The 23,565-nt window shown below is 36.7% G+C and overlaps 1 protein-coding gene across 3 annotated transcripts in view; it reads left to right on the top strand.

The window, feature by feature from the left end:
• LOC122813345 (putative ferric-chelate reductase 1) overlaps positions 1–23,565 on the top strand; it is a 659,529-nt gene that overhangs the window by 410,750 nt on the left and 225,214 nt on the right. For all 3 annotated transcript variants that reach the window (XM_044085610.1, XM_044085611.1, XM_044085609.1), the window contains exon 9: positions 2,905–3,017. In XM_044085610.1, coding sequence (XP_043941545.1) covers positions 2,905–3,017 — 113 coding nt within the window. The remainder of the gene's footprint in view (positions 1–2,904; positions 3,018–23,565) is intronic.

The raw sequence follows: 23,565 nt of genomic DNA, 5'->3' as shown, positions 1-23,565 counted from the left end.
TAAATCTTGATATGGAGGTTGCCTTGTTGCATGTTAAGGCTCATAATTCCCATTAAAAATCTTCAGGTTTTAGAGGGCAGGCAACACTTGCATTTTGCCTCCATATTGTAATCAGTTGTATACTTGATATCTAATTATAATATATTTTTGCAACAACTTAATTAGCTGACAGATTTTCTTTACATTTTCATGGATATTTTTCCAGTCCTTATCAATGCCTTAGTAGTCAGTGATCATGACTAGATAATAAACCTTGTCTATTACCACAATATCATCTGTGAACTTTAGAATTTGCAGTGGGTCAAATGCCAAGTTCATGGCAAAACTTGAAAAATTCTTAATAGAGGCAGAATTTAGCATTAGTTGCCCATGAGAGGCCTCAAAAAAATATTAGTTATTAGGATAGACTGGAAGGTCTGTCTCTGAACTCAAGTCTCCTGTAGATCTCTCCATGGAGGTCTGAATGTGGCCTTTTAAACTGTGAAAGATGTAACCTTCTTTGGCCACCTATACCTTCACAGAATAAATGGTTTCTCAAATACCTGATTAAAGGAACTAAATCATCATCAACAGATAAATAAGACCCATTGGTATGATACATTCATATCCTAAGGTAACTTTCACCAATGGAGCAAGTTTTCACTACACTTCAAGCAGATTAGCACCCTTTACAGATTCAAGGTAAACCTAGGTAGTTGGAAGGGCAACCTAAAAATCTCCCTTGGTCTGTCCAGTCTGTCGTTCCTTGAGGTTGAAGGAAACATTTCAGTACAGGTTTTGCCTAGGTTTCTAATGCTCTGCAGACTGATTACCTAGTACATGCCTGCAAACCTGTAAACAGTGTGCAAGCCAAAGAAAAAAAATGTCTGCAGCATGTATTGTATTTGTAATCATGGTATGACAGGCCTCTTTAGACACTGACATTCTTTTGTATATGTCTTTGGATTCAGACAGTTCTTGTTCCCTGGGTCCAAGGACCAGGACAGCTACTTTTGAGTCAAGAATGGCCCCTGCTCTAACCTTTACGATGTTATTGCCAGATTTGTACCAAAGTTATTTACTTTGAAAAAGAACATCACTGAACATAGTTGTCTGTGCTCAAATGCACAAAGCTACTTACTCAAGTATGTGTGATTGGAACATGTGCTTGCATGCTAGTACTATGAAATGAAAACATGTAAAAAAAATAAAGAAAGCAATTTTGTTGAGGCAAAGCCTCTGTGGCCTACGCTGTAAAACCATTGTTGATATATTTACCCACTCAGCATTTCAGGGGAATAGTTTGTACAATGTATCTTCCTCCAGCAATCAGTGTGACAACAGTTGGACCCTACCTTACACACACACACCCTGTCTGTGTCAGGGATCAATTTCATGCAACCCCAAGCCTACTTGTCAATTTATTGAAAAAGACCCCACTCAGAATGTGTATTTTTGCAGTCCTTCCCTTGTCCTCCACAGCAGACAGCCCCACTAATCTGCTTCATCCACCCAGTACTGCCCCGTGCATATATTGAAGAGAAGGACAAATATTCGTTTTCATCTAATATATTTTCTCAAAATCACATTTAGTTGCTCAGAGGTAAATCAAATTAATGATGTCTTGCAATATTTTTCCATGATGGACCCTATCATTCTTTCTTTGTAGCCTTTCTCTAACTTCTTTGCTCTGCATTTGGGTACTTGGGATTATAGATGACCATAACACAAGTCTACACAATATCTCCTTATTGTAAATGCAATACTTGATAAGTAATATATAACATCTCTGATATCACTGTACTTCCAAAGTCCATCTGTGATATAAGTGTACTTCCAAAGTGCTGTAGTCTCAAACCTGGTAAATATTCCCCCTAAATACCAGATCAGTGCCTAAAACTAAAATTCCCTTCCCCTCCCATTCATGATCTCTTCCTAAATCTAAAATCCCCATCCCCCTCCCTAACCCTGAAGTCCCTATCTTTACCCAAGTCTAAAATCCCCATCCCCCTCCCTAAACCTAAAGTCCACACCACTCCTTAAACCTAAAATCCCTTTTCCCCTCCCTAAACCTAAACTCCGGATTAGTGTGTAAACCTAAAATCCCCTTCCCTCTCCCACCCATAATCTCTCCCTAAACCTAAAATCCCCATCCACCTCCCTAACCCTAAAGTCCCTAACATTACCCAAGTCTAAAATCCCCATTCCCCTCCCTAAACCTAAAATCCCCTTCCCTCCAAACCTAAACTCTGGATCAGTGCCTAAGTTTAAAATAACCCTCCCGTCCATAATCGCTCCCTAAAACTAAATTCCTCACCCACCCATAGCTCTAAAGTCCCTACTACTCCTCAAACCTAAATTCCCTGTCTCCGTCCTTAACCCTAAAGTCTTCTCTACACTCCCCGGCCCCTCCCTAAACCTAGCAGCATCTTCCCCTCTCCCCTTACACACTTACTGTTCTGCTGCAAACACTTGCTTCTATACCTATCCTAGGATACAAGCAGATGGTGTGGCAGCTGCATGGCTGAACTCACTTCCAAGTTTGAGTGCAAGCAGATGGTCGGTCAAGGTTACAGCCATTTCACTCCCTGTCTGAGAGTTACTTGAAGACATGCAGCTGTGAGAGTTACTTGAAGACATGCAGCTGAGGCTTGAGTGGCTTTAGGGATCCCTATGCATTTATAGGTGCTATGTCTTGCAGGTTAGCACCAGAATTTTATAAAAATGTTACGTTCCACTGCTTTTATAATGAAATTACTGAAATTATTTTACAAGGATGTATTCTCTTATAACTTAAACCTTGTTAGACAATGAAGTACTAGAAACTGAGCAACATGAATGTAATGTTTACTGCACCAGTTTTACAGTTGCTGTTTAAAATGTGGCTATATAAATGAATTTCTGCATTCTTTATTCTTGTTGAAGGTGCTCTCATGTTGATATCTTGGATGACAACTGGAAGTATTGGAATGCTGATGGCGAGATATTTTAAGGAAGCTGCAAAAAAGCTTGTTGGTGGAAAAGCAATTTGGTTTCAGGTATAGCATGTGTATCCTCTGCTATAACAAAATTGGTAATCATTGTTTTGGGTCAAGGGGATAGCCTTACATTCTCTATGTATGCCACAGCATATACTGTCAATAAATTCCTATTTTGTAAAATGTAATATGCTACATTTTTTAATCTTAATAAAATCCATATCCATGGAGGGATGGGTGGGACTACTAATGTCTACAGAAAAAGTTACACGTGGAGTTCTTAACTCCTGGCTATGCCCCCCCTGTACCAGATAGGTGTCAGAATTTGTAGTTCTTCTGACTTAGTAATTGATATACGAGTACTGTCTTCATATACCACTGTGTGTTAAGTAGCAGAAAATCCATCATTATTTTTTTACTTTAGTACATACAAAGTTACTCAGCCTACTTTGTTTTTAAGCCATCACTTTCTTAGACGGTGGTGGTGCTGCGGTAGCGTTGTCGCCTCACAGTAAGACATTGTCCTGTTCGATTCTCCGCTAAAGCGTATTCTGGGTGGAGACATACATGAATGGGCATACCTTCGTTGAAGGTTGTGTGTCAGGGCTGGCAACTCGGCACGTAAAAATCTACTGCCAATCATTAGCAGACCGGAGTTCCGCTGTGGCGACCCCTAACCAGGAAAAGCCAAAAGACACAACAACAACTTTCTTAGACAACCACTCAGTTCTTTTAGCCTTGCTGCATCTACCTTCTCAACTGCACATTTCAGTATACTTTGTATCCTTAAGTTATAGAACACAAGGGTTGCCTTGAAGGGGTGCTTAAAAGGTCTACATTTAAACTGACAGATTATATGCTCAGATACAGTCCTAATTAAAGTTAGTCAAAATGCCAGAGTAGTAGTAGAAGTAGTAGTTCAATTCCTGACCAAGTAATTGAAGTTCTCATTACACCTCTGACTGCAATTTTTCTTTTTTTATTTATTTATTTTTTTGGTGGCAGGAGGAGTAAATACAATGCATATGGTTGACATTATCCTAGGATCTCAACTGTTCAAAGTCCTAGTCAACCAGATCTTCTGTCTCCTAGCAGTTAAACCAGACAACCTTCCTCTCACAGCCTCAGAAGCCACAACCACTGTCCCTCATTCTGCAACCCCCCCCAAACTAAACTTCATTGTACTGATTACAGCTTCTCTGTACTAGGTTCAAAACTTTGAGAAAGTATTTCCCCACCAATAAGATACCTCATCTTCCACAACATTTAGGACTCAACTAAAGGCCTCTCTCCTCTCATCAGCCAAATTTAGTTGCCTCTTAACCACCCATGTCACCTAATCTGAGCTACATCACTCTCTTTTTCTACTGTCCCCCATATGGTACGTTATATTGCATCAATCTACACCTCTCACTCACGTAATCTTTCCCTTAACATAACTTCTCCTTCTAATTACTCACAAACGCTAATATCCTTCAGTCAACTACCCCAAGGTTACATTCCCATTTATATATACATAGCTGTAATTATCACACAGACAATTAGGTTTCTCCATGGGAATTGTCCTGATTTATTGTAAATAATGTATAGTAAACTTGTATGTACTCTTTATCTTTTGATACCTGCTAACAGTATTTTACAGATATATATTTTCATTATACTCTCGCTGTCTCTCAATAAGTGCAGTTTTGACTTTCTTTGTATTCCCAGCCTGAGACTGAACTTGATCACTTGTGATCCATGTGTTACCGTGGTAAACACATTTAAATAAATAAACAGACCCGGGAATTCATTAAAAGTCCTAGCATGCGCCTTACAGCTAACATTAGAAAGGCCCTTCCAGTGTGACATACCAATTTGGAGTTCAGGAACATGCTAGCCCTAATGAGGTTGGACCTCATTACTGGCTTATTTGCATGTTTCCTGAATCAGTTACTACTGTGGCATGCAAGTCATAGCTGATCTGCATGTCACGGTCATACCCTGATGATCGTCACTGTCGTACCCTGATGATCATGTGGGCAGTGGGGATGGCATTCCTAATCCACATGTCTGAACACTTTCTTGAATCACTCTGCCATGTAGATGACTGGATAAATACAACTATGAGATGTAATAACAGTAATAGACTCAGATACATGATTACTTATAATAACCACACTAATAGAATACAAGACATTTTAGGTGACCCTACAGGTCATAAAATAAGGAATTGCTTGGGTGATGTACCTAATTTTAGTTATAAAAATGTGCAAATCTTGAAGCAAAAACTGTGTTATAAAGAACAACAGGTTTGCAAACATGGAATTAATTACAATCAGAAGAAAAGTATATATTCATGTATCCGTTATTTATTTTGCAGATATATTTATAAACAGAACAATTTTACCCTCCTGGTTACAAAGAAATTGTATTATTTTATCATATATATGCAAATTGTAAAATGCAGAACTTGGTCAGCATTGTGCTGTGTCAATCATGTGAAGCAATTTATGTTGGAAAAACTAATTGTAAATTAAAGGGGTGGATTTGTAATCATATCTCAGAAATTAAATGATGGGTACAATCAAATTCTTTGTGTAGACATTTAAAAGGGTCAGGAGCATTCCTTTCAGTTTGCAGTTCTCCAATTAGTACTGGAGTGTGTTAGGAGTGGAGACTATGTTACAGAAACAGAGAATGTCGAATATATATGGATTAACAGGTTACATGCTGACGGTCTTCCAGGACTAAATGAAATTGTCAATTTAAAACCTATATTGAAGTTAAAACACTATACAAACTGATTTTTAGTATGTGTCTTTAACATTTTGAATGTTTAACCATATGACTGTGTTGTGACCTTTAGTGGCTTTTTAAAATGGAATGTGTTTGTACAGTAAAGTCATTGACCTGAAAATGCATTTTTAGCTTGTCTTTTACTAATAAATTGCTGCCGTGATTTGCATGACCCTGTGTTGCTGTTTTTACATGGATCTTGGACTTATCTACTGAGCTGTGTGTTGGTTTGTTGTTACTCTATCTCTAAACAAACTATGTCTGGATGGATTTCATTGGCTATTTCTTTTTGTTATTCTTTCCATGGCAAAGACATTATAGGTCAGATAAAAACCTATTCTGCCAATGCTATTGTTTCTTTTTCCAAAGGTTTAGACACAAGATCCATTTTGGAGGCATCCACTTAGACTTTCATTCATATATTTACTAAGCACTGCAAAACAGATGCTTTCTCCAAGTCTAGATGTATTTTTTTCCAGCTCTATCCTCGTAGGGATTTTGGTCTTCAGCTTAGCTATTCAGCCTCCACCCACAAACTCTATAAAGCTTTGGAAATCTTCACATAGGCAATTAACACTACAGCAATGATCAGGGAAGGACATACAGTGGTATAAGAACCTACCTTAACATAGATGTCTGAATGGATTGCAGTATTACCTTCCTTCCACCCTTCTGGCTGACGAAAGAATCCTATTCCTTTCCAGTCCTCTAGTTATCACACTTTCCTTTCCTCATCATCTTATACCTGGTAAAAGGTCATCTTATACCTGGTAAAGGTCCTTTCCTCATCATCTTTTTCATGTCACTTCTTTCTTGGTCTGGGGCAAGAAAATCCTGAGATTTTTTCATGCCTGTACATTCCTTCGTTACCACACCGAATTCTTGCATTTTGGGCATACAATGGACATATGGTGAGAAAGGAAGGTGCCACAGCTTTGGTGTGTTCACTGGATGTACAATATCCTTGGCAGGATGCTTCGCATTGGAAAGCTATATTGCAACAGAGATTTAGTCAGGCATCTAATGTTATGATAAGTTCTTATACAATTGTACTCTTTACATGTTAATGATTTGTAGATTTGCACTGTTTTAGAAGAGAAGTGCTCCTTTAAAACATCAAACAACGCATAAGGAAGGTATCTTTCCATTTTGCAATTGAGAGTCTGAAGCTCTGCACCAAAGAAATATGAATACAATAACTCATTGATAAGAAAGATCAAAAGTGGTTAATAAATCTAGGTGTTTTAACACCAGATGTCATTATATTAAATATTGTAGATATTTAAGAAGGATTATGTATGTGGTAGTCATTGTTAATTTTTTATTACATTTTTACTCTTCAAATCATTTGATGAAACAATAGAAATATTCCAGAAGAAATTGGGACTCAGTTTTAATGAGAATAAGACTAAGACATTCCCTGTTAATTATAATATTAATAAAATAGATAAGAAATTACATAAATGCATTGTGAAAGATGGTAAAATCACTTACTTAGGGATACCTTGTCTGGTAATATCAAAGAGATAACCCTTAATCACAATATTAACTTGAATTATATAAAGCAAACTCTTAATAAATAGAATACATTTTTTCACTATGGAAGAGAGACTCTCCTTAATTAAAATTATTATCCTTCCTAGAATTTTATATGTAATACAATATTTATCCTTCACACTCCTAAAAACTATAAAATAATATAATTCATTGTTGCTGAGATTTCTGTGGTTTTCAAATGAGCCTGAATTAGCTTTAAACCATGACAGAGATTGGACTACTTCTTCTTTTGGGTTTTCCCAGTTAGGGGTCGCCACAGCAGATCACCTGTCCACTCATGATTGGCAGTGGAGTTTTACGGTGTCAAGTTGCCAGTCCTGCGCCCAACCTTCCACAGAAGGCGCACACATGCACTTAGGGCAAATTTAGTGTGTCCAATACATCTACAGCATGTCTTTGGGATGTGGGAGGAAACCGGAGCACCAGGAGGAAACCCACACCACCACAGGGAGGACATGTAGACTCCACACAGAAGGCACTCCAGCCGAGGATCAAACCGGAGAGCCTCCTGCTGTGAGGTGGCAACGCTAACAACTGCGCCACCACAGCCGCCCACATTAGAGATTGGACATCGGATAGTATTGGTCTTCCAGATTTAGAATTATATTGTTTATGCTCAATTGTTAAGACAATTTTTTGATTAAATAACAATTCTAACTCCCCACACTAGCCTTTCTTTTTGACACCTCTTCACTCCCCCCGCCCTAGCTTACCCCCTCTTTGTATTCGTCACCATTTTGCTCCACCAGCTCAAACTCTACCCCTCCCCCTACTTTTCTTCACTCTATCTCTTTATCTCTTCATCTTTCACCTCACCAACTATTTACCTGTTCTACTCGACTTTTATCTCCCTGCTGTATTATTACATTGAATAATTTTCTTATACTTATATTCTTCATTCACACTTAATCTCTGAACTTTTTTAGCAATCACAACTTTTAATGCCTGGTATAAGATATTTAAGCATCTAATATCTCTTGTGTATAAATGTTGCTGTTCAACTCTTTGATGCACCTTTATTTTATGTCTACAAGGACTCCCATATATAAATGTACAAAGACTTTCATTACTATTTTTTTATTAGTCTCCATGCTACATATCATTTTGTGTTCACACTTTACTTAAAAATATATTCTATATTTCATATTGTATGTATTATATTCTGTATTTCTTTCTGTAATGGAGTTTTTCTCTCCAGGCCTCCACTGAAATGGGTTTGTTCCCAGAAGGACTTTCCTGGTTGTCAAATAAAATGTCAAATAAAATTATAATGCCAAATGGAAAGATATTCAGGAAGCTATTTGGTGTAAATCCAATAATTTAACAAAATAAAATCATGGTAAAATAACTGGTAATAAATTTCATTGGTTAGTAGACTATTTTACAATAAACAAAAACAAATTAGTTAGCTCGTATTATATTAATATGATAATAACCTCCTTTAAAATTTCATTTTCAGGTACCCTGAATATAAAGCATGGATTTCTTGTATTTCCAATTGCCTATACACAAAATAGTATTAATACATTTAATTTAACAATAATGACTACATTTAGACAAAAAACTTATAGTGGTATCAATTACTAGACAATGGGAAATTACAAAATGTTGACCATATCATTAATAAGTTTGAGTTAAGCAAAGACATGTGGCTAGAAATTCAAAACTATAGACAATTAGTTGAACGTAAGATTAATCTAAAGCAACCAATAGTTAGAAATTCTTTGCCCACATCAATTGATTTACTCATTATTCTAATGCACCAGAATATAATTGGAATGAGACTTCTATCTAAAATATATAAGGTACTTAAGAAATCAACAGTATGTTACAGAGAAAGCTAATGGGATTATTTTAGACTTGTTAATATTAACTCCCCAAGTGAAGATAAAAAGATAATACTCCAGTCTTCAAAACAAACTACATCATTAAAAATGTGGAAGATATTCTCTTGGAAGTTCTTGCATAGAACCTTTATCATACCACATAAAACGGAATTGATGAATAGTAAAGACATAAGATGCTGGAGATGTAAACTAAATGCTAAAACATTTGTTTTATGATTATATAAAACTTAAAACATATTGGGATAATATGAATTCTCCTTCACAGTCTGTTTTTAATGATCAATTTATGTTGACCAAATCTCTTATTTTATTTAATACACCTATTCCCATTTGTGTCACGAAAATGAAATACCCTCTTTTATGCAGTATCTTAACATTAGCAAGAAAAGTAATCATCAAGAATTAGAAGAATCAGACTACTCCTACTGTGAAGGAATTTGTACACTTGGCAACTGAAGTTTGTCATCTTGAATGTGCCAAGATCAAGAAAAGAACATATAGAATCATCTCTTCATATAATATATGGTTGAAATTCAAAGAACTGCTGGATAAACAGACTCTAATAATTAACTAACAACTACCCTTATCACATTTCTTTTTGTCTTTAAAAAAGCTTTGTTTTACAGTAGACACCATTGTAAATAGTTATTTTAGTTATTGTTTATTGTTATTCTTTTTCCAAAAACATTTTTATTTTGTTTTCATTATAAACATACACAAATGTACATATAACAAATACAATAAAACAATAACAAAACTACAATATTTACATTCATCCATGATAAACAATCATTTTATCCATGAGAAGTTATCAGTATTTGTTCAAAAGGTTTTCCAGTTTTTGCCATGCTATTTTTTATGAGTAATGTTATGAGATCTATAACAAATGGTTTGCAGTTCTTTTTTACAAGCAACTTTTGCTAAATTAATAAATTCTTTAAACATCAAATCTTGTTTACTTTTCCATTTCAAAGTAATAACTTTTCTGGCAATTGCAAGAATTGACCAGAGTAACTGAATCTGAGATTTAGATATTACATTAGGTATAGGGACATTGAATAGGATTAGTGAGTTAGAAATATGACAGTTATCAGACCATAAAGCCTTTACAAAATATCTGGTCTTTCCAGTATTGAACATTTCTACATTCAATGAACATGTGAACCCAGTTGGCCTCTAGTAATTCATCACATTTCTAACATTTACTTTCACTGCTTTTGAGTATAAGATTTATTTTATTTGGAGTATAAAAATTCCTATTCATAAATTTCCATATATACATTCTCCAGTATAATGAAGAACAGGTACCATACATAGATTTCAGTAACAGTTTTTCAGATTCATCAAATATTTGTTCTCCATTAATCTTTACATAGTAATTCCAAAAATCTGACTCAAACTTTAGAGTGTCTTCTCTTAGTATCTTATAGATACGTGAGATACTTAATTTGTAATTATCTGTCTTTTCAAGACATCTAATAAAAAGCTGGATCAAACTAGGTATAGATTCAGTCTCTAGGTTGATTGATACTCTCATTTTGTTTACTATAAACTAAACAACCAACTGTCTTGACTATTATCAAAGCTACATAGAAGAGAGCTTAGTGGTTTAAGACTCTTATTTTCAATAAACTGATGCCAGAATATCAAGTTATTTTCCTTTAATTTTTGTATTGCATTGATGCTGAAAGAATCTAGGCAATCATGGGAGTATGCTATAGGGAATATAAGAAATAGGAATTCTTTAATGTTGTAATTACAATCAGTTATATTTTTAAATTTATTAAATATTTGATTAATGCCATAAGAAAAATGATCAAACTTCTTATTAAATAAACAAAATTCATGTAAAAGCCAATGAACTCTACTTATTCTGTATTGTTCCTTAAATTGATTTTATATATTTCTAACATCTGTTATATGAATCTCATGTATTATTTTCCCACCAGATATATAGGTAGGTGAGATTCAATGTAATATTACATTAATTATAACTGATTTGGATCAAAGATCTAAGCTTGGGAATGCTATCCCATTACTGTTCCAAGCTCTAATGTGCCATTTATATGCAATCCTAGGTTTTAAGGGGAACCATAAAAAATTATGTAACATGGAATCTATTTTTTTTAAATACGTGTTTTGGAGGGGGTAGTATCAATAACTGTATATAAAACAAAATTTTAGGTAAAATTATCATTTTAATTAAAGAGAACCTATCCTCCATTGTGAAGAACATTTTATTCCATCTTTGGATTAGTTCAGTAATGGTGGTTATTAAATTATTGTAGTTTAGTTTAATTTAACAGACTCTTTCCATTTACTGTTTATACTGACACCCAAATATTCTAATACATCATTCTCTCAATTAAACATGCTATTCTCTCATAGGTTTTTGTTGATCTTTTTGTTAATTAGTAATGTTTTGGATTTATTGTGATTACATTTAAGCCCTGAAATTCTTTCAAACTTGCTTAAGGCATTTATAACATCATACAAAGAATCATCCATATCACCCAACATGAACAACATATCATCAGCAAATAATTGTATCTTAGGGCAATAATACTTATTAACTTGAAAGCCTTTAATATTTTGCTTGTTTCTGATATATATAGCAAAACGTTCCACTGAAAGAGAAACAGTAATTGAGACAAAGGACAACCTGTCTATTTCCCTTGAGCATTTCTAGTGGTGAGGATAGACATGATCCAATTTTCACATACGGTTGTGTCCCACTATAAATTTTCATTAATAAGTTGACAAAATCTGAGGAGAATTCAAAACTAATCAGAATTCTTTTTAGATAAGACCAACTAATAGAATCAAAAGCCATTTCTATGTCTAGGCTGATAATAGTTGTTTTTGTATTTACATGCTATGTCTATTAATGATAGTAATTTAATGTTATCTTGCAGTTTTCTATGAAGAAGGAACCCTGTCTGATCATTATGTATTAGATTAGGTAATATTTCCTTTATCCACAAAATAAAGAAGCTTTTCAGGCAAAACAATAAGCCCTGAGCAGGGCAAGCTTAGGAAATTGTTTCACTTTATTCCACAGAAACACAGCACAGTAATGCTCCACCATACGTTTTCGTTTTAAAAATCACTTCCTCAGATGTGGGCTGTTCAAAGTGTGCTGAGCCATCTGTGGGTTTTTTTTCAAAATTTTCTAAGCTTGCCCTGCTCAGGGCTTTATTGTTTTGCCTGAAAAGCTGCTTCATTTTGTGGATTACAAGTTTTATTTGGAAGCTGCTGTGAATTTAATATTTCCTTTATCCTATTGGCTAATATTGTCATGAAAATGTTATAATCCGTGTTTAGTAATGAAATTGGCCTATATGAATCACAAGATTTGTGGTCCTTACCTTGTTTTAAAATGGGGGAGAAAATTGAATATTTCCAGGATGGGGGTGTTATAAATTTTTTCTTAACCATAGTAAAGGCACTCATCATTTTCTTTATTATATATTCAGGAAAAATCTTATATAGTTCAGGAATTATTCCATCCAGTCCTTTATTATCTTTTACATTTTTTATTTGCTCTTTCACTTCTGTTAGTGTTATTTGTTTGTTTAATGTGTTATTTTGTTGCATTGACACCTTAGTAGTTATATTTTCTTGAATACAAGTATTTATTACATTATCTGTTTCCAAAAGTGGTATGTTGTTATTTGTATCTTTATAGTAGTTTTTGAACACTTCTAATATGCCCATTAAGTTAGATGTACTCTTAACTGAACCATCACTTTTATATTTAATCTCATTAATAAGATTTTGATTGTTTATTTTTTGGATCTTACTGCTATTTTATGTAGATATTTGGGATTTACAGCATAAGATTGTAATTTAAAATTTTCCAGGTTTATGGCTACCTTATGATTCAGAACATCTAAGTATTTTTGATTTAACTTGGTGATTTCATTATGTGCTACTTTGTTTGGTTTTGCATCCATTTTTATCTTGTCTATGTTATTTTGTAAGTCTAAAAGTTTTGTCCCACTCTCTCCTTTTTTAATGTACCAAGATTTTATTCTACTATATATATATATATATATATATATATATATATCTGTAAAGAAACTTTAAAGGTGTCCCATAGTATAATATCAGTCACTTCACCATTATCATTTGTTTCCATAAACATGTTTAGGGAATGGATAATGAAAGAAATAAAGTCTTTTAACTTAGTTATGTAAGCAGGAAGTCTCCATAGAAATCTTAAATCATCTGTATGTTTAGTTAATGTAAAGTTTATAGCATTATAGTCTGAGAGTGGACAAGTCATTATAGATAAGTCACTTATTTTTGAGTATATATTATTTGATATAAAGACCTTATCAATGTTTGTGTACCAAACCGGTATGAATAGTGAGTATAGAATAAGGAATAATGTTCTCTTAGACCATGTATATCTTTAAGGTTTATCTGGTTTGTAAGAATGTATGCATCTATAAAAAACATAGGAATTATCAAAGGAGTTAAAACACTTTTATCAGAAATAATTATTTTATTTACCATTTAAAGTATCTAAGTGAAGGATAACAGAATTTCAAGAGAAAATAATTCTAAATACATCCATTTAACAAGTTCAAAAGGTCAAGTGATGTCATCATCATTGTTTCCTCAAGCAGCAGCTTCATAAACTTTTTAAAAAGTATCTAAATAGGCTCATGCACAGCAGAGGTTGTCTCTAGTGAGGAAAAAAGCATTTTCAGTGGGAATCAAATCTTGAAGCTTTTAGAGTTTACAGAAAGCAAAAAAAAAACACTCAAGCTGCCTTTTCAGTGCATGTCATGAATCTCCACAATGAGAACAGTTTCCTCATAAAACATCAACATCATGAAAAAATTAACCCTTTCATATGAAAACAGCTGTTTAGAAGTAACAACAGCCGATTCAAATCAGAAATCATTGTATAACATTTCAATCATTTACCCACCAATTAACCAGACCAGAGGAAAAAAAATCATTGTGTGTGTGTGTGTGTATATATATATATATATATATATATATATATATATATATATATATATATATATATATATATAAAACTTATATTTAGCCATCTATAAAACACCATTAATGAATGTACTGTATTAATGTTTACATGTGTATAAGCAAAGAGTCTAAAACATGTAGTTAGTAACACTAATAATAAACATATTGTTAACCCACCACTTACCCACTAGAAAAATTGCACTTTGGTATTAACTCATATTATACTATTACTGAAAAATTAGAAGGCATATATCATTTGTAGTTATTTAAAAGGGAAACATATGTAAAGTACTTAAAGTGGGGAAAGGAGAGAAAGGAACATTAGTAACAAAAAAGAATAAGAAGAAAGGAGAAAGAGAGAGAATATTATTTAAATACTTAGTACTATATGTAATTAGAAGAAGTAGATATGGAAAGGAAAAGAGAAAGTTAATAATAAAGATGATGCACATTACCTTACAGTATAGAGATTTTCCAGAATCAAATATATCATGATTCATAAAACAAAGAATTTAAAATTAGAAGAAATGTATTAATTTGTCCTTTAGTTTCTTAGAAGTTCTTCGTGTTTCACTGTCGCAGTCATCACACTTGGGTTATCTGCCTGCAGGTAGCCCTCAGTTGGCCTGAATACCAGGGTCTTAGTATTTCTGCGTCAGATGCTGTTGCTTCTTCCATGACGTCAGGTCATTAGGGGTATAAAAACAGGCAGCCGACGCCATTACACCAGTCTTGCTTGCCGAGGAGGAGCCCGAAGCAGAAGCAGTTTGCAAGTGTCGGTCGGCCACTACCTGAAATTTTCATTTTTCAAGTTGATAATCCTGAAGTCTTCTAAAGCTAAGTAACCTGTTGGGGATCCTTTTTTCTTGCTCTAACAGATGTCAGAAAAAGTTAACAATTGTTTTGCCTGTGGAAAGCAAATACCTCACAGAGATTTTCATTCTTACTGCGTCATCTATTTAAGCCCAGACCACGACGTCCCTCTCTGTCGGTTTTGTGCTGTTAACGCCCGAACCATTCTTCATCGGGCTATTTTTGTTGATAAATTCTTTCTCTCTCTATCTCCGTATTCCGAAATGGCTTCGGCAAGCCATCCAACTACCGATCTTCTGAAAAAACATAAGGATAAAGACAGAGATGGACCACATAGGTCCAAAACTGCCGATGATGCTTCCGTTAAGCTAGTCGCCAGCCTGCTGGTACTCCGTGAGGTGGCATTTACAGCCCCTGATGCCTGCTTCTATGGATTTGCAGGCCTCTACTGAGACCCATTCGGAGTCCGATATGCCGCGAGATGCTTCTTCGCCTATGGAACCAGCGGATGTCTCTAACTTGGATGGGTCCGGAGCCACTGTGCAGGCACCGGCTTCTGAGGTTTTTTCCGACCTACCGATGTTTGAATTAAACAGATGACTTCTTTTTTAGCCCAAACTACAACTACAGAGTTTCTTAGGCCCAGAGTACTCACTACACCTAGAAAACCTACAACCAAAGCGCATGCTCACGCACCCATGCCTCAAAAAAAATGCTTAGAATTGCTGAAGACCTTATTAGCTAATTAGGGGAAGCCAGCCTTCCCCTGCTAAGAGACAAATAATTCAGTTGCCTTCAGATTCTGCAGACCAGGAGTCCAATGACTCTGACCTTTCTGATTATCCGGACATGCCCTTATCAACCTATGAGGATTCAGATGCAGAGAAATCTATTCCCACTGCCTCCCCTCCATAGGATTTTTCTTTTGGTGAAACCTTGCATACTTTAAGATAGCATTTCCATTGGGAATGCCAAGATTATCCTCAGTCCAAAAAGAGACTCAGAGAATTTTTAGAGCTGCCTCAGCACAGGCCTTTAGCTATACCCCCTGTCCTGAATGTTGTGGATAATTTCATAGAATCTAGTCTTACTCCAGACACCTTACCTCCAGCTCCTAGGAAACCTGACAGGTACTACTGCGTACCTGATTCCCACAAGTTTCTTTTCAAGAATCCTACTGCTGATCCAGAGATCATTTCCCAGGGTCCTAAAGGTATTAAGGCTACTACAGCCAAAGATCCTACCCCTTCAGACAGGATTCCATAGCTTTAGACAGATGGGGTAAGAAGGTATATACCTCTAACTCTTGCTATCAGGGCATTGAATTGCCAGTTTCACATACTGAAGTACCAGCAACATATTATGGAACTCATTAAACAAAAAATGGTAATATTTCCAGATTGTGCAGAAAATAAAGATTTGCAAGAGCTTATGCAGTCTGCAAACCAAGTTAGTAGGCATACTTTGCAGTGTGGTTTTGATTAGAAGCATCTTGCAGGGCTGCAGTCACTGGCTCTGTACTGAGAAGACATGCGTGACTGAAGGAGCAGACCTTGCCATATCATGTCAAATCCAAATTACTAGAAGCTTCTTTAAATAAGGACTGTTTGTTTGGCACCAAAGCAGAAGACGTTCTTAAAAAGATGGAAGAAAAATATAAATCTATGCAAACTGTTAAAGAATTCTTGCAAGTGCAACCACCGAGATTCAGTAGGCATTGCCCTTCAAAACACTGGTCCTTTCCAGCTCTCTTCAGGCCTTCCCAAACAAGACCCAGGGGAAACAGACCACCCAGACTACAGTCTCAGGGTATGCGGAGATCTAAGCAATGGAGTGCCCTCACCCCTAAAACAGGGAGTGGTAAGCCACCTCCCTATGGAAAAAGGTTCACAATGACGTCTCAACTCTACTTCCCAGCCCTGCCCAATTGCTTGTGCCCCTAGGAGGAAAACTTACCCTTCATGCAAAAAACTGGATGTCCATCACTCAGGACCGATGGGTCCTCAACATTGTATCCCAGGGGCGCAAATTTTATTTCCATTCACTGCCATCCCCAAGCGGGTTTCCAGACCTTCCTTGAAACCAGTGGGCAGAGGCTCAAAGCCAAGTACTTTCCCTGCTCAACATCAGAGCTATTCAGCTGTTTCCAGTAGAACAAAGGTGTTAGGGTTTCTACTTCAGACTATTGCTGGTACCCAGAAAGGAGGGCTGTTGGTGCCCAATCCTGGATCTTTCAATTCTCAACACCTTCCTGGTGGTCGCAAAATTCAAGATGCTTACCCTGCAACAACTTCTCCCTATGCTAGCCAAGGATGCCTGGTTAGTCATCTTAGACGTAAAAGAAGCTTATCTGCACATTATCATCAGGGAATCATGCTGGAAATATCTACATTTCAGGGCAGGATCTATGCATTATCAGTTCTCTGCACTTCCCTTTGGCTTATCTACTGTGCCCAGGGTATTCACAAAATGTCTGGCTCCAGCCATTGCATACTTCAGTCAGGGAACTATTCAAATTTACCCATACTTCCACGACTGCCTGATTCAGGTGGACAGCCAGGAGTTGCTGCTTCAGCACCTGACATTTGTAAAAAGCCTTCTCATTTCATTATGGTACACCATCAAATAAAATAAATCATAACTGGTGCCCAGTCAAAAGATTGTATTCCTGGGAGCAAGTTTGGACACAACTTCCCAGATGGCATTTCTCACTTCAGAAAAACAGGTCTATCTGACAGACTACTTCAAGCAAATGGCCACCAGAACCCAGCTAACTGCAAGCCCTAGGGTTTATGGCCTCATGGATTCTGCTAATTCCATATGCAAGACTGCATATGAGGAAACTTCAATGGTACTTAAAAAGTCTTTGGTGCCAACAATCCCAGGACCTGGAAACAGTCATTCCTATCATACCTTGTCTGAGGGCAGAGTTCCTTTGGTGGGCAGAAGCATGCAACCACAACAAGGGACTGCATTTTACTCTACCCCATGCTGCCCAAACCCTGACCACAGAAGCATCAGACTATGCATGGGGGGGGGGGGGCTCACATGGCTGACAAATGCATTCAGGGCCACTGGAGCCCAAGCCAAATTTTCCTGCACATCAACCAAAAGGAGATGCTAGCTGCAGAGAATGCACTGACAGCTTTCAGATACCTAATCCTTCCAGGACAACTGCTGATAAAAACAGACAACACCACAGTTATGCGGTACATAAACAAGCAGGGGGGAACCCATTCTTACCCACTCTGCAGGTTAGCTATGACTCTGTGGAGCACAGCTTTGGACAACCAAGTCCATCTACAAGCTCAATTCCTGCCAGGCAAACAAAATTCACTGGCAGACGACTTAAGCAGAAATCTCCTAGACCCACAAGAGTGGAAATTGGAGCCCAGCACCTTCAACCTTCTGATCCAGAGGTGGGGGACCCCAGAGGTGGATCTCTTTGCCTCCCCCGACAACCACCAGTTAAGCAAATTCTGCACCAGGAACCCTCACAGTAGGGCCTGGAAGGTGGATGCCCTATCCTTTCAATGGGAAAACCTCTCAATCTATGCCTTTCCCCCTCTGACCCTTCCCTTGAGTACTACTCAAGATAAAAGAAGACAGGCCAAGGATAATTCTGATTGCCCCAGACTGGCCACACCAGCACTGGTACCCACTCCTGTGCATCCTGACAACCTACACCAGACCCCTACCCTGCTGTCACAGCAGGAGGGACAGACTTTGCATCCACAATTGAAAACCCTAAATCTTGCAGCTTGGCTTATTCCTTGAATACTCCACCAGCAACCCTAAGCAAACAGGTGCTGGACATCATTCTTGAAGCCAGAAGGCCTAATACCTGGAAATCCTATGCTGAAAAGTGGAAAATATATTGTTCTTGGATTCAGTCTAAAGGAAAGGATACAGCAGTGCCCTCCTTGCCTCTAATCCTTGATTACCTAGCAGAGCTACTCCACAGAGGCCTAGCCTTCTCCTCCATTAAGATTCATGCCTCTGCCATTTCGGCTGATTACATTACTGAGCCACCTCTTTTTTTTCACCCTCTTATCAAACAGTTCCTGAGAGGGGATAACAACTTAAGGCCCCCAAGGAGAGCACCCACACCTGCTTGAGACCTTAACTTTGTACTGGAAAAACTCACTCTTCCCCCTTTTGAACCTGCTGCTTCAGCAGAGTTAAAATCCCTCTCTTGGAAAACAGACTTGCTTCTAGCCATCACTTCAGCTAGAAGAGTGTCTGAGCTACAGGTACTGATGGCTGTGGAACCCTTTATTATCTTCCATGCTGACAGGGTTTCCCTCGGGACTAACCCATCCTTTATGCCTAAGGTGATGTCTTGTTTGTCCATAAACCAATCCAACCATTTGCCAACCTTCGTCCCTAACCCTCAGAATAAAGGGAAAGGATCCTGCACTCTTTGGACGTGCACTGACAGCTCAGGTTCTATCTTGATAGGACTAAGCCTTTCAGAAAATCTGACCAGCAGCTAGTCAGCTTTGCAACAGGGCAGAGGGCATGGCCATTTCTAAACAAACCATTTCCAAATGGATAGCACACTGCATCCATTTCTGCTACAAGCACCATGGAAAACCAACCCCTCAGGGGTCAGAACACATTCCACCAGGGCTACTTCTACTTCTAGAGCATTTCTCAGGGGAGTCCCTACCAGGGACATTCTGAAAGCTGCAACCTGGAGTTCTGTACATGCCTTCACCAAGCATTTCCACTTACCTATCTTTTCCAAATCCAGGGCAGGATTTGTTATAGCAGTCTTGCAGGGCCTACTAGCAAACCCTAACTCTTCTTGACTGCCTCCACCCTTCCTCTTCTTTGGGAATCAACCCAAGTGTGATGACTGCAGCAGTGAAACACGAAGAAAATAGTACAGTTGTGTACAGTTACCATAAATGTAGATGTCCGAGTGTATTCACTGTTGCAGTCCTGGTTTTCCTCCCTCCAGCCCACTGGTTTTCACTGTCTTTCTGTCTCTCCTCTCTATGGCTATTCCTAATGGTATTGGTAGTTATTTTTTACTGGTGGTGGTTTCCACACTATATACTAGCTCCCTATTTGGGGGCTCCTGACATTTGGGGCAAGAAAAATTGATGTAATGGTGTCGGCTGCCTGTTTTTATACCCTTGAAGACCTGACGTCATGGAAGAAGTGACAGCATCCAAAGGAGAAATACTAAGACTCTGGTATTCGGGCCGACTGAGGGCTACCTGCAGGCAGATAACCCAAGTGTGATGACTGCAACAGTGAATACACTTGAACATCTACATTTATGGTAAGTGTACACAACTGTACTTTTTGTTTGCTCCTTCCTTCACAGGCCATCCATTTTTTGTTGCCTGTCTCTTCAAACTCTGGGATGACCATTCCATTTCTTCTATGTCTGACAGTATTTTCTTCTTTTGGATAAATTCTACTGCTTCTTGTAGGGAATCTAAGATCTTCACTCCTTCTGGCAAGATGATTTTTATTCTTGCAGGAAAAAGAATTTTAGCTTTAATTTTGGCATTTTTCAAGGACTTAATTAGCGGAACACACTCCTTTCTTCTGAATATGACTGTAGAGGTATAGTCATTGTCAAAACAAATAACTTTTCCACCCATCTTGATAGGGGAATTAGTCCAAGCTGATTTCAGCACTAAGTCCTTGTCTTGTAAGGAAAGAAATTTAACTATTATAGACCTGGGGTTAGATGAACTCCGAGACAAAGCTGGATTTGCCAGGGACCAATGAGCCCTCTCAATTCCAAAAGAGAGGGATTCAGGCATGTTTAATGCTGATGCAAACCACTTATTGAGGAATTGAATCATGTTAACACCCTCTTCTTTCTCAGGAATTCCATATGTTCTTATGTTATTCCTCCTTGATCTACTTTCAAGGTCTTCCAGTTTCTCAGTCTTGTTTCAGAGGAAATTCATTGTGATGTTCATTTTCTGTCACTCTAGTAGCTAGGTCAGTTACTGTTTCCTCTAAGGCAAGAATCTGTTCAGATTGTTTTTTTCGTATTCCATTTAGAAGTTCCAGTTGTTTACTGCATTCCTGTTTGATATCCATTCTGCTTTCAAATTTGTCCATTTTTAGTGACCGTTCTTGGATGTTTGTTATTATAAGTTGTAGTTCTTTCTTCACTGCACTCTTCTGGTGTAGGTTCTTCGAGTTACTCATGTTGAGATCTCCAGTAGAAAACTTCTTGATAGAAATAATTTAAAAAATTATCTTGACAATGTATTAATTTTTAGAAAATAATAGAGTCCATTTTAATCTATCTTTTAGTATACTTTTAGTTAGATTTTTCTAAAAATTAAAGTATATTTCCTGTCAGGATATTAAAATCTAAGTAGAGCTATGGATTTCTGCTGCTATCAGACTGGCATCTTGGCCACACCCCTATTATTGTTCTTTTAGATATCTAATATGTTTTATAATATTTCTGTTGTCTTATATTAATGTTTTGTTGCTAAAATTTTCAATAAAAACAATTGAGAAAAGAAAAAAAAAAAACACTACCAACAATCAAATTAAGAAAAGAAAGCCATGGGAAGCCGGATTCCAACACAAAAACATTTAATAAACTAAGCGCTTTCATCCCCTAAAAAATGGGAGTTCATCAGAATTAAAAACACGTCCTATTCTAAACTATGTAATTTCTTACTTAACCAATTGGAAGCCTGGTTCCATTTGAAGTACATTGCTTCCAGGTATCTTTAGACACACCGCCACCAAAAAATATGTACAGGTTAAAGAAAGAAAACATATCTCTCGGTTCACAATTATAAATTGTATTTTATACAAAATGTTATCCCAGTAACTAACTAACTAACTAACTAACTAACTAACTAACTAACTAACTAACCCCAAGACACTATGCTTCTAACTCAGGGTTTATAAAGAATGAAGCCTGATGGTGTTTGGAAGATCAGATCATTGAGGAGAATATCAGACAGTTTTCAAAATGAGTAATGTGTTAAACTGTCTGAAAAATTTAGTTTGTAGTCCTACTGTTTTATTTGTAAAAAATGTACTTTATAATTTTTAGATGTTTCATTGGGTAAGTGCAAAGAAAAACTGCACCGTGTTCTGTAATTAAATAAATTATGATCATAGAAAGTGGTACAGTCCATTCATTGGATCATAGCTATTACCCTTTATGTTAGATATTGTTCCCAACCACCTTTCTAATGACTGTGGAGACATTTTGATCAAAGTTAAAACTGTTTTGTACAGGTATGCAAGTACCTTATGATGATCCTTGTTTTGAAGATGTAACCATTACTTCTATGGAACTACAGTATGTTTCTCCCAAATACAAATAGAAATTGATATTTTTTGCAAAAAAAAAAAAAAATTGATGAGATTACACACACATACATACAAACACACACACACATATATATATATATATATATATCTACTTCAGAAGCTCGAAGTTTCAAAACTTCAAACTTCAAAAGGCCGAGTCCATAAGATCAAAGTTTTGAAACTTTCAAAACATAATAAAAAAACTAAATAAATAAAACATTTTTACATTTTTGCAGGGGGGCAAGCCCCCCCCTGCACCCCACACCCCCTGCTAAATAAATATACCAACTCTGAGATTACATTTCAGTGAGGAAAATGGTAAATTTGCCATTCTGCTCTGTACGGTGATCTCCATTCAAAACTTTCAAAGTTTCAAAACTTCAGTCTAATAATTTCGGCCTTTTAAAGTTTATACTTTGCAAATGTCCACTGTCATGTTAGATGCACATATTTAAGAGCTCGTGCATCAGCAGTCATTCATTTTGTGTTGGGTTTTCTCTTTTTGTTTCTAGTTCTGTGACCTTGAAGTTAGCATATTTAAATAAGGGGGTTTTCATGGCACTCAAGGGAGCTTGCAGTTTTGAAGGAGTAGGTCTTGTATTTATTTGCTGTGAAATGTGTTCTCGACAAAATGTGTTTTCATTGAGTCTTAAGTGATTTGTGATTCAACCAAATGCGCATTCAGGGAAATAAAACACACACACACACACACACACAAAGATAGATAGATAATTATGGATGCAGATCAAAACAGCAAATGCTCAAGAGTGAACACTTTTTGAGGCTGTAATTAAGAACACATGCTCATATCAGTGAATGTTGTTTTCAATGGAGTTTTTGCTGGCAGTCTTTTTATTTATGGTTGCAGGTGAAAACAGCAAACGCTCATATGAACAAATACTTTTTAAGGCTGTAAGTAAGAGCGAATGCTCATATCAGTGAATGTTATTTTCAATGGAGTTTTTTCTGGCAGCCTTTTGTATGAGATTTAAGTGCAGTGTTGTCATTGATTTGCCTTTAACTTGCTGTTGTGTAGTCTCAAATTTGATATATATAATTAGCTGGAGTTGGGTGCAGGAGTGCTTGCCCCTGAAAAATAGTTTCAATCATTTTAGATCAGAAACTAAAATGGTTATTCTTTCTTCACTCTTACGAGTGCTTGATGTTTGAGACACTGAAACATGCATATGTTGAGCACAATGCACAGAATGATGTGCACAAATATACATGTACGTATATGCATCGTATTGTGTGTGTGTGTGTATATATATATATATATATATATATATGTGTGT

Source organism: Protopterus annectens, chromosome 10.part0 (genome assembly GCF_019279795.1).
Source record: "Protopterus annectens isolate FY-2018-M chromosome 10.part0, PAN1.0, whole genome shotgun sequence".
Taxonomy (NCBI): domain Eukaryota; kingdom Metazoa; phylum Chordata; order Ceratodontiformes; family Protopteridae; genus Protopterus; species Protopterus annectens.
The sequence above is the reverse complement of the archived record's forward strand: the minus strand, read 5'-3'. Positions and strand labels throughout refer to the sequence as shown.